This window comes from Parasteatoda tepidariorum, chromosome X2, assembly GCF_043381705.1.
Source record: "Parasteatoda tepidariorum isolate YZ-2023 chromosome X2, CAS_Ptep_4.0, whole genome shotgun sequence".
Taxonomy (NCBI): domain Eukaryota; kingdom Metazoa; phylum Arthropoda; class Arachnida; order Araneae; family Theridiidae; genus Parasteatoda; species Parasteatoda tepidariorum.
Genome location: NC_092215.1, coordinates 25637033 through 25649816, shown reverse-complemented (window position 1 = coordinate 25649816; position 12784 = coordinate 25637033). Strand labels below are relative to the sequence as shown.

General features: G+C 28.9%; 1 protein-coding gene across 2 annotated transcripts; it reads left to right on the top strand.

Moving 5' to 3' along the window:
• Positions 1-931: 931 nt before the first annotated feature.
• Positions 932-12100, top strand: LOC107437131 (uncharacterized). Of its 2 annotated transcripts, XM_043049839.2 has the most exons (7): positions 934-1091; positions 3183-3206; positions 4632-4649; positions 6531-6560; positions 9365-9394; positions 10050-10088; positions 11876-12100. In XM_043049839.2, exons 1-7 carry the CDS (start codon positions 1025-1027, stop codon positions 12013-12015), a joined length of 348 nt encoding a protein of 115 aa, XP_042905773.1. In that variant the 5' UTR covers positions 934-1024; the 3' UTR covers positions 12016-12100. The 2 variants fall into 2 exon arrangements, with proteins under 2 accessions (XP_042905774.1, XP_042905773.1); XM_043049840.2 differs by lacking the exon at positions 9365-9394 and having other exon boundaries at positions 932-1091.
• Positions 12101-12784: the final 684 nt, after the last annotated feature.

Here is a 12784-nt window from a genome sequence, read left to right as displayed (position 1 = left end):
ACATTTGAATAAATGGTATTTATTTGAAGACCGGCTACCGGGGGGAGGCGAGGGAGTGCAGAGGGAGTCCTCCCCATTTGTAAATTCTGTAAATATCTTGTTGTTTTTATTATCTTATGTACTATTTGCGACTTATATTATATTTAACCCAGATTTGATTTCCCAATTGCATTTATATGCGACTTAACAAATGTTAAGTACAGCACCTTCCTTCCCTTCCTTTTACCTAAACTCGATGAAGGAGCAGATATCCGCCTATGATAGGCACTCCGAAAATACTTGAATGGTTAGCAGTTAGTGGTACTTATTAAAGTTTACTCTGAGCACGTACACATGTCTAAAAAATTACAAAGTGAACATAATATTAAGATCACTATCATTTCAGGATTAGGATTCTTGAATTACTTAATGATTTAGGATAGTCAAACAAAATTTGAGTTTCGAAGGAAATATTTTTATCTAAGAAACTTCAATTTAATTTAGAGCAATATGGTTACCAATTTTTAAGCATTCGCAATATAGTTATGTCTCTGCTTCTTTTCACAAAAAGTGCATAATAGGTCGTTTATTAACTGTCAATTATTTACCAAACATTTTGGGCTGTGGTAACAAACTAGATTTATTTTTATAAATATTGTATGAGGAATTTATTGAAAGAAATAAGTTTTTTCTGTTCAATACTTAACTAAAATTCTATGAAATTGTGACATTGATACATAGAACACGTAGAACAAATAACTCATTTAAATATATTACACGAATGGATATAAAATGAATTTTGTAAAATGTTCCCGAGCAATTATGAAGAAATCAGATTCCAGTAAGTGGTTTAACGAATTGTAAAAATTGATGAAATTACGATCAGCTGTATGTATGTAAACTTAAGAAATAGGTAGTTTCATAATTTTATTTAAAAGTTGAACAGACTATTTGCGAACATAAACTTTCTGCGAGTATAAAAGTAGCAACCCAGAAGCAGAATTTAGAATTATATTCTGAACCACTTAATTCCTTCAACCTCAAAATGAATTCCGTATTTAGAGTTTGCTTTATGATTTTCGTCATTGCTGTTCTCAGCATAGCTTGTAATGGTAAGTTGATTTTTTCTAATACTAATCGAACTCAAGAAGCGTAATATTTCTGATACTAGTTGAACGCAGGAATTATAATTTTTTATTTAAGATGCATTTAACAGTAGACTCGTCGTAATTGAATATTTTTTTTAAATCCTCTATTTTTGACATGCTGATATTCATTTTCGAGTAGAGTATAATTCTTGGATTAAGATTAATTATTTTCAAGCTTTTTTGGTTTTATCTCTCACAATCGTGAAGAATTCAGATCAGGGGTGAAAGCGAGACGGAAAAGAGGAAAGGCTGGTAGTAAAACCTTTTCGGTTATGGCTAGTTTTTGGGAGGAGTTTACTTATTCTTTTTTTAAACTATTCAGCAATATCCACTTTCTCTCGGAAAAGAAGCAGTTTTATATATAAGCTAAAATTATAAATGAAATCTTGATAGTTGCAGATATTTTATTTTTTTCGAAAAGAATGCTGGAATGAAATGTCTAACTTACCAGTTTTTTCTCTTTTCCGTCTTGCTATATAAGGGCTTTCAGCCATGGTTCAGATTGCAACGTCTGCTTTAACAATTGCTGAAAATTGATGAGATTGCGATCAGCTGTATGATTGCAAACAGAATGTAAAATTAGGTAATAGATAGTTTCTTAATTTTATTTAAAAATACATGAGCCTATTTGCTAACATACAAATATAAAGGCAATCTTCGAGTGTTAAAGTAACAACAGCGAAGCAAGATTTTGAATTATATTCTGAATTACTTAATTCTTTCAAAATCAAAATGAATTCTGTATTTAGAGTTTGCTTTATGATTTTCATCATTGCTGCTCTCAGCCTATTTTGTAATGGTAAGTTTATTTTTTCTGATACTAATCGAACGGATTTAACAGCAGACTCATCATAATTGATTTTTTTTTTGAAAATCTCTTAACTTGAATAAGCTGATATTCATTTCCACATAGAATAAAATTATTGGTTTAAATTTAATTGTTTTAGGCTTTTCCGTTTTTTTGGTTTTGTAAAATTTATTTTATAATTAAACGAAGTAAAAGTTGTAATTAAGTTTCGTACTTCTTTATAAAAACTCATGGGTGGCGGTAAACTTACGAAATCACCATTAAAAATGACGTTAAATTTTTTTTTATCTAATAAAATAAATGTTTTTTTTTCATATTCAAAATATTTTAAATATCAATTCCAAAAATATTTTTACTTACCCTTACTAGAAACAAATAGCCTATTAAAGTGTAATTTTACTTGCAATAGTTGCATTTTGCTCTCCGATATCACAGCATTCAGGATAAAAAGTTTATGTATATTAAGACGGAAAGGAGCAAAAACGTGTTAGGAAATTATTTCATTGTAGTTTGTTTTCGGAAAGATTAATATATCAATCATTGTGAAAAATTTATTCACCAGTTAAAACATATATATAAAATTGTTTTCTTTTTACTTGGAAGACATATATATAAAATTGTTTTCTTTTTACTTGGAAAACATATATATAAAATTGTTTTCTTTTTACCTGAGAAAAATAAACGCAATGATGTATACTTTATAGTTTTGATTAGTAAAAGCTAATTTTACTCATAATGATAATCAGATCTAAACTACATGATTTGTTTCCATCAGTTTTTATCTCTTTTTTTGTCAGACTCTCAGCCCTGATCGTATTATCCTCTTTGCAACTAAAGCAGGTTTTGTCGTGATTAATACTGCGTATTATTCTTCTTTTATTCTGTCTCAAACAATTTACACTCTTGTCAACATTGTAACTGGTTAAATGGTTAAGACAGAAGACGTTTTACCTTAATGATTATTCTTATAATAAAGCATATTTCAAATAAAATGTGTTATAATGATAAATAATGAATATAAATGTATAATTGCATTATAATGTAATAAAATTTATTCAATGTATACTATCGTAATTTAAATTTTAAAGGGTTAGCATTTTTTCATGTTAAAAATTTCGTCTTATAACTAAATAATGTGTATAAGAAAAACATGTCAGTAGTTTGTTTATTATTATTGTGTTTATGTATATAGTGGTTATGTATGTGATAAGATGTGATCATACTTAAATTAATTTTTCTTGTTACAGCTCAGCGTAGGGATAACAGTATAGGTAAGAATTATATTCAACTTTGTTTATGAAAGTTATGCATGTGTACAGAACGCACAAAGAAAACAGACCACCCAAAATAGCTTTTGATCTAATGATCAGATCTTCACGTTCACTCACTCTCAATGGTTTGAGTAGGTGATCTCAAATATGCTAATTCGTAAGTGCAGGCGATGTTATAAGTTACGAAATCAGGCACACAAACGTACTTTCTCTGACTAAAAATAGCTTTTTTTAAACCGAATTCGAATTTCTGAGTCCCAAAATATAGAGGGTAGCCGCAATCTGGAAACTGTGGTCCCCATAGTTGGGTTGGGAGAGCTATTCATGTACCCAATGTTAATTTAACAACCAATGTTAATTTTACTTTTTGCGTATTTCGAGTTATCTCGAGGACTTATTGAGAGAATTGAAAACTTTTTGCACACAATTATAAAATTCGCTTAGCCGAAAATACATTCTTGTAAATATTTATTATTTTTTATTATATTATTTAATAATAATCAACATCATTTCGAACTGTAAGATACAATTTTTTATGTCATTTTAAAGTAAGTAAATTTACATGGCGAAATGCAAAATTCGAGCGAATTCGGTTTCATGGAATTGCTTTAAATAAATGAACTTTACAATTTTGCACAAAATGTTTTTAATTCGCTTAAAACTTTATCAAGATATGGCGAAACACGGTCCAAAAACGCACTTTAACTGAAGAAACATGTTTTTTTATTGCATTTGACTTAGTGAGCAAAAATAACCTCAGATAATAAATTTCATACAACTGACAATTAGAGGGGTCTACAAAAACAAATGAACAATTGACTCAAATATTGAATCTTTTGCTATTGGTAGAATCGATTTAAGTAAAGCATCTTTCTGGAACATATTGAAAAATTTTATGTGATTTGTTACTTAAAATTAATTTTAATATTTTGCTAAAAATGCTTCGTGTGTATCTGGAATAAATTAAAAAGTGGCATCAATTCTGTTACAGATTATAATAAATTCTGTAATAGGTATTAGCTTCCATTTTGGATTAAAAATTTAAATCCTCGAATTCAGGATCTAGATTTCTTTTAACTGAAGTTATACTTGATACAAACATAATATTATCATTTTCTTGCATTAACAGTGATATAATTTTTTAAGTTTTTCAACTGCGTGTGAAATCTTATTTTTTACTTTACTTTTTAAGATCTTATTGTTTACTAACCCATATCCATCTGGCGTTATTTGTACTTTCCATCTGTAAATTAAATATAGCGCTATCGCCAAGTGTCTGGATATTTGTTATATTCAAAATAAACTAATGCACATAAAATTTGCTATTTACTTTCCCATCACATCGGGTATTTAATTTGCATAAATCTTACATTAAAATGATGTTATTACACCTAGTTTTAAAAAATTTCATTGATTACTTTTCAGGCCAGGGTGGATACAGAGGTAAGTGTAGCTTCTATTGAATAATTATATTACTTGCGTTAAAAATTTCTTAATTTTCTATTCGTGTTTTTATGTTTAATTGAATATTTCTTGTAAATAAAATTTGCATTCTTCATTAAAGTTATTGAAATGCAAATCAATCCAAGATATAAAAATAAATTAAAATATAAATGCGTGAAAAGTAATAGTTCTTAGATTATCTTATTTATTTATTTTTTAAGCTTAATACAAATTTATATCAAAAGACATGTCTAGCATTAATTGGTATTTTGAAAAGAGAAACAAATATTGGTTCTATTTTAAGCACAGAGTAACACATGCAATAAAAAATATTTGAGTGGTTATCAAATAAAAAGAAACGATTTTAACATTCATGTTTCATATTTCGAGCAGAAAGGGGAAAAAAATATTATCTTCATGCAATATTTTGTCAATGCAATACATTTTTCTTGCTTCAAGGAAAATATCTAAGTGCAAAAACTTTCATTTAAACCATTCTAGTACATGCTCTACTTAGATAAAATTCAAAATACTTCTATTTTTTTCCTAGGACCTTTTTTTTAAAGACAGGAAGAAGATTTAAGTCGATTAGTGCAAACAATTCAATTTTATTTCTTTTTTTTTAGTAGAAGTAGTATAAAAGTAAATAAAAATTACATATTTGCATCGAATCCAGAGATATTGATTTTTATTTGAATTTCTTTTCAGTATCAAAATCTGGTGTTTAGAAAGGGAAGGTGTTTGGAAATAGCTTCCCTTAAGTTATATTTTCAGAATCCTTACCAAAAAGAAATTCTTAAGAGTATGCACGTTATGGAGTATCATGTTGAAACGATTAAACGAGACGAAAATGGAACTGAAATCTAATTAAAATTTTTGAAAGCTTATCTTAAAAAAAATAAAAGAAGGAACAGTATGTTATTTCTAGGTAGGAGTTGATCGGTGATTATTAGAAATCGTTTGATGTTTTCATTCCATCTTCCTTACTACGAACAAAGAATATAGAAAGGATAAGAAGTCCAGCTCTTCAAATACGTAACCAACCATTACCTCCTACATCAAAAGGCCTCCACACGGTCTTTTATAAGTAGTCCGCGCAGACTGTTTAAAAANAAAAAAAAAAAAAAAAAAAAAAAAAAAAAAAAAAAAAAAAAAAAAAAAAAAAAAAACTACTTACAGGGTGAGCAACATACTCAGATTTATCAGAGTGTCATTTGAAGCGTTCCAGCGCATGCGCATTAGAAGCAAAGTGACAATCAGGAGGTAAGTCACCTGTAAACCGATTGTTGGGCAAAAAAAATGCATGGTTTGGAACGCTGCGTCCCGGCAACTGCTATTTAAGTCTTTCTTTCTATATCAAATGTGTTAGCAGATTTAATTAACGTGGATGATATAAATGTATTCTCAAAGAAAAATCTTATTTTAAAGTACAGTACTGTTTATCAGTAGTGTAAAAATACAGAACAACAAGGCGATGAAAATCGAGAAAACTTTTCTTGTTCACCCAAACTCTTCATCATTACCAGTATTGGTTAAGAGGAGAGGAAGGTGCAAACCAGTTTCTAGAATCACTGCTGTTGTGCCCCTAAATGTTGTTGATGCACAGGGACCAAAACTAATCTTGAAGGACTAGTTTACATTATGTCAATGAAAGTTAGACTTCTTCGCCTATGTATATTCTTTGCTAAGAATTCGCAGATTTTGATAGTGAGTTAAATATTATTTTGTGATACGTATTGTGCCTACTTTATCTTACTACATTTCTGATATGGGCTTTAAAAGTATAAATTATAGGTGGTGTTCATGATGTGCGTGGTATGATTCGTCCTCGTGTAAACACTTTTATTAATAACATTAATAAAAAAAAAATTTTTTTTTCAGGTGGAAGGAATGGTGGTAACGGATATCAAAGTAAGCACTTTCTGAGTTTAAAAATAATCACAATTATGAATATCTACCACATAACTTTTTTAATTTATAAATGAGATATTCAACATTTATTAGACATTAAAAGTGACACTTAATTAAACTCTAAGAACTTTTGAATAGATGAAACTTTGACTATTAAAGCAGTATCAGTTTATTGTAAAAAATTGTACGGTTTATCGAAAAGAATTTCCAAAATGATACGGAAAAAAATATCAAATTATGAATTATTTTCAAGAAATATAGCTACTTCATCACTACTTAACCCCTTACCTGTAGAATATATTTGAAGAAAACCGTGTTAAAAACGAAAAAAAAAAGTTTTTTTTTCACTTTACTTCTGATTGTTATTATCATCAAGATATTAGAAATAAATTATTTGAAAAAAAAGTAAGCAAAACAAAATGTCAAACGAAAAAACTACTATATTCAATATTTTCGCATACATGGGAAATGTTAATAAATTGCAGTACTTTTTGCTCATATTATAGCGAAATGAATCAAATGGCATAATTTTCAAGATAACATATTATTAACTAAAACAACAATATTATTATTTGTACCAACTGTCATGAATTCCATGATGATTCATTTAAACTGCGAAGCTGCAAAAATCCCGAAACTGCGGAACTTTTCATGGGAAAATTTAAAAACAAGTATTGCCATCTATTGAGAAAATCATAAATTACATATTAATTCATTCTAAGGCCGTGGTAAGCATACTTACCACCAATTTTTTAAGTCCTTGGGGAACTTTTTTACCACTTTTAATTTAGATTTCCATTTGTTGATAACTTCAGCTTTCTTGAAGTGCGTTTGAATAAAATTGGTAACCATTTGTCAGTTTAAGAAAACGTATAAAAGTTATAAAATACATAATTCCGTTTGAAGTTTGTAGCATTTATAAAATTTATTTTATAAATAAAGAAAAATGAAAGTCAATAAGTACCTAATAGGTCGTAGTAAATATATTTTCCACCAAAAAAATGACATTAAAATTTAGATTAATTTTTATAAGCCAAGTGAGTTTTTTTTCTTATATGAATTACTATTTTTATATCAATTTCAATTACAAAAATACTTAAATTTTCCTTTACTAGTTCAGGATTCACTGAGTTGAAGCACCGATTTTTCTCTTGCACGGACTCAGGTCGAACATTTCAAAATTGGCGCATTTGCGTTACCCGAAATGAATTCGGGCGTCACAGGCAAGTGGTGGAAAGCATCACTGACAACTAGATCATATATACAAGATTTTCGTTACTCATTAGTCATTCTGGGTATATAGTTCTTTTCTTTAAATTCCTAAATTGAGTTACATGCATGGATACAATGGCTGTATCGGCGAATGTTTAAGTTGGCAGCTATATATTTGAAAGTGTCCACATTACACGCAAATTTATTTTTGTATTTTAGAATTAAAAGATGTGATTTTGCCCTGAATAATATTTTTAGAAAATTTCATGAAAAAATATATATAACGAAGAGAAATTATACAAAGTTTAAAGATCGTGAGCTTTAGGATCAGTAATCAGATCTAGATGATAACAGCATTTGATTTTAAAATCAAAATTTGATATATTCTTCAAAAAGAAATGAAGAAGTATATTATTTTGTTTCCAAAAAAAAAAAATAAAAAAAAAACCTCAAAGTAGAAATATGATGGAATCTTTTTAAAAAAAATGATAATACAGTTACTGAAAAAAATCATTTGGTGATAAAGTTTGCTTAGAAAGAATTGATCACCACAAAATAATTTATTTTCTTCCTTCTATGTGCAGAGTACCGGTAGCGGAATTTGTCATGACCTTTATTTCAAATTCGAAGATTATCATTAATATTTGACCTAACTAATTTGTAAAATTTAATTACACTTCTGAATCACTTGACTTGATATAAGGTCGTACAAAGCACTTGTTTGCGAAGAGGATACTTAACTCTTTAACCCGAGATGTCCCTTGTTCGATTGAGACAAAAGGGAATGTTAAACTTATTGCCTATGTACAGTAGAAGTCTAAGTCCCAGCCCCGTGAGGGGCTTTAACTTATTCGACAGTGCGATATTATGTAATAAACTTTCGAATCAGATATTGTGAAATAGAAATTTGTATTTTTTTGAAGTGGTAGTTAACTGAACTCTTAAGAAAAATTTTTGAGATTCTTATGTCTACGTTACGGAATCTTAGACAGTGGAAATAAAATTAAAATGAAATCTTAAAACAAAAGCTTTTCCTCGAAATAAAACCGTGGTAAAAAATGCAAATTTAGAGATAAATGTCATAGTTATATGTTTGTTAGGAATAATAATCATATTCATATTTTTTATAAAGATAAAGAAAGAGGGGGAATAACTTTACCTGCTGCACTTGAGGTTCTTTTTTACAGTTTGCACAGTTGCAGAACTCACTGTTTGCATTATTACCACTCGGAGGTTAAGTGCTTACTTAGAAGTGGTTACAAAAGTCTTAACATTCAGAGAAATAGAAACTTTCTAGTGGCGTGAAATATTCATGCGACCATTTTAAATCTGTAATATAGAGCATTCTTCAACGATCAGATTCTCATATGTATATATATATATATCCTATATGATGGCATAAGAAACTTTCCGTCATGGTTCCTATAACCTGTAATCACCAATTTAAATTTACCAGGTCAATTGTGTTACGTTAGTTGTCATTTTATAAAAGCCCTGAAGTTTCGGTATTTTAATATTATTTTGAAGGTCGTAAAANTATATATTATATATATTTGCATATTATATATTTTTAACGATTCACTTATTTACAGATGGTGGATATGGAGGCTACAGGAACCAAGGTAGGGCATAATTTTTAACAATAAAGTAATTATTTTGGAGATACATACAAAACTACCATTTTGTTACTAGCTTGTTAACTTGGAAAAATTAAGCGTAGTGGGGGACACAAATTATAAAAATACTTTTTATTTTGAAATATCACTTTTAAAATTTTTTAAGGACACTGCAAGCCCTGGTTAAATAATAAGTACCTACCACTTCCTTTTGTAAGAGGTACATTTTACAGTACTGTAAAATGAGGAGTGTACTTTTACGTGTATATCTTTCCTTCCAGTAGACCTGATATTTATATTACAATTATTCTATTAGATAGTAATATTTATATTAGAGTGCTTTTTTATTATAGTAATATTGAAAAAGAAAAGAAATTTTTAACTTCCTTTATTTATTTTGGTCAAGGCGAATTTTGCATGAATGAAAACAACGCCATTTCTTAAAGTGATAATGATCTTTTAAACTGTGCCAACAGTTTTGCCATGTAAAATCTTCGAAAACATTTGTAGCTAAAAGAATGATTTTTTCTTACAAAAAGTGCAGAAGCGTTTCCATATTTATGTGCAACTCCAGTATATCTTTTATTCGTACCATTTTACCGAATTTATTATGTTCTAACTTAAGAAGAAATTTAATTTATGTATAAACATTTACTTTTAGCTGGTGGGTATGGAGGATATAGGGGTGGCAGAAACCAAGGTAAGCATCAAAATATTTCAATTTTAAATTGTAATACTATAATTTTCATGTAGTTAAAAACAATTTTTCTTCATTATTTTTTTCAGAGAAACGGTGTTAAAATTATAATATTTTAGGATATAGATGAAGAATACTTTATTACTGTTTGTTAGTGATACCCCCCCCCCAAAAAAAAAGGAAAAAATATGAAGGAATTATAAATTAATCGAACATTTTTGATAGATGATTTATAATTTGAAAATTTTTATTTGGTTCATTGAAATGATTTAGATTTGAGAATTTTTGATAAAACTTTTTTTATCTGTCCCTTTGATTTTAAAATGTTATATCTATAGCAGAGCTGCCGAGTCGGAAATTCTAGCTCACCATATTTTTAATAGAGGTAGCTTGACTCAAATTATGCAAACAGGGCTGCCAGCTACAACGCATTTTTTAAAAATATTTAAAGGAAGTAAACTATTAAAAACTAAACTGAGATGCTTTTAAACGAGATGAAATATTTTTAAATTTATTAATGGTCGAATTGAGGGGCAAAACCCCCAGTTCTAAGACCAAGAATTTAAAATAAGAAGTGATTATTTCTAATGGACACTTACGAGCATGGGAAGTGATCTATAGTTGGTGATTTATCTATAGATGAAAAAGTCAAAAAAGTAGCCAACCCCTTGTCATTAATATTAAATTTTAACTAATTTAGCTACTGCTTAGTCACCAAAAACTTCGTGAGAATTAATATGACCTTGTAAATGAAAACTTTTTTTGGTTAGAAAATAAATTAAATTAAGGAATAAAACGTTAAAAATGGATCTTAATGTTCGATTTTGTCGTGACAGTGAATTAATGAGTTATATATCTGTTTTGAATTAAAGAAAGTTAGCCGTTACATTGATCGTTAAAAAGAGAATAAAATATTTTCATTTGCTTTTATAAAATGTAATAAATATTAAAATAGTGATTTAAATTATTTAAAATTTAATAAAGAATGATTAAAAAATTAAATGTATGAAATTTAAGGAATTTCAAGAGCTGGAAAATATGTAATGCCTATAACAGTTTCACAAGAACTACCTCCATACAAAAAGTTGTAAGACATTTGATCTCAAATCTAAATGGAAATGAAGAAGACTCTCTGTGTAGTTAATGGTGACTGGTGCATGGTAAATATGTATGATCACAAAGTCCTTCAAGTTCCCATAGCAAATCAATACTTCTTGGAATACTGAATTGGATGGATCATTCCTTGGTTCAGATTAAAACTATGATCTGTGGATGAATAAATGGATGTATGGATGGGTCCGCCCTCTAAACCGCTCTGTGACGTGTGTGTGTGACTAAAGACGTATTATTGGCTATAACTCTCACCACTGAAAAACAAGAAGCGCTCCCTCTGCCTTGAATTCTCTTGGTTTTATCAAGCAGGTTTGCTGATATTGGCAAGTGGCGTTTGAAACAACAACAAAGTGGAAATGCTCTAGTATTCCCTTCTACCATTATTTTGAAACTATATCAAACAGATGATTCGAGCTGGCAGAGTAATAATTACTCAAATAGAATATTGTGGTAGACAAGCACATGTAATTTTTGGAATGTGCTCAGTATAAAAAAAAAATACACAAGAATCCACCAAGCCTCTAACGATTACAATGACACCTAATGTGTTAAAGATGACTAGTTTTAATAGATTAAATTGTAATGCTCTTTCAATTATTAACAATATATTAGTTTATATTACATTTTTATTTAAACGCAAGACATTTGTGAATTATTTGATCTTCTTTCCATTTTAGCTAATCAAGGAGGAAGTCAGCCACAAAGTAGCGGTCAAAGAGCTTCTAACACCAATTATGGATCAGGAAACATAAACAACAGCCAACGAAATCAACAATCACAAGCTGGAAATCAGCGAAATCAAAATGGCTCTAACTAATGTAGAAGAGTTCTGGGGGTATCAGAACTAGATCATGTTTAACTGCTTTAGTTTTCTGTTAATAAATTATATTATTTTCTCAAAATGTTCATTTGTATTTTTGACGTCTTACTTTATAGCAGTGTGACAATTATGTTAAAAAATATCTTTGCTCTCCCTTGAAATTGTGTAGACGCATAATAGTTATAGTGGTAGCTAAAGCTAGAAATTATGGATCCGGTTTAAGCAGGACTGTCAACTTTCTACACTTTTTGTAAAAATGTATTCTAGTGGTTCCCAACCACTACATATTAATTATTTAAAAGTTCATATGCAACCCTACTTCATTCTAGATTCTTCGTGTTGAGGCTTTCAAAATGTTGGCAAAATTACTGAAAATTCAGAAAGCTTTGGTTTTTAATTGTCCAACACTGCATAAAAGATTTTGCAAAAAGAGTAGTAGTTGGCAGACCTGGATTTTAGTGATCGAAGACTTTTTTCCCAAAGACACTTTTATATAAAACAAAATGCACAATTATGCAGGGATGCAATTGACGAATAAGAATATAAAAATTGGTAGAAACTCTATTCATTTTTGTTTTTTCAATTGTCAACCAGTATAACTTAAATTTCAAATTATTCTTATTTAAAGCTGAAACATCCTATGACACGTTACTTTCAGTAGTAAACTGAAAGCAAATATGGTAGAAAATAATTTTTCTTAACGTGTTAAATGTCATGCTAATTTTACATGACCTGCCCGTCTGGCCAAATGGTAAATAACTGCAAA

Bases quoted from the DNA above. Each gene is read 5' to 3' on its own strand.
- LOC107437131 (XM_043049839.2), top strand. From the start codon at position 1,025: ATGAATTCCGTATTTAGAGTTTGCTTTATGATTTTCGTCATTGCTGTT. The intron at 9,395-10,049 runs GTAGGGCATAAT...ATTTACTTTTAG, and splicing joins TGGAGGCTACAGGAACCAAG to CTGGTGGGTATGGAGGATAT. The intron at 10,089-11,875 runs GTAAGCATCAAA...TTTCCATTTTAG, and splicing joins TAGGGGTGGCAGAAACCAAG to CTAATCAAGGAGGAAGTCAG.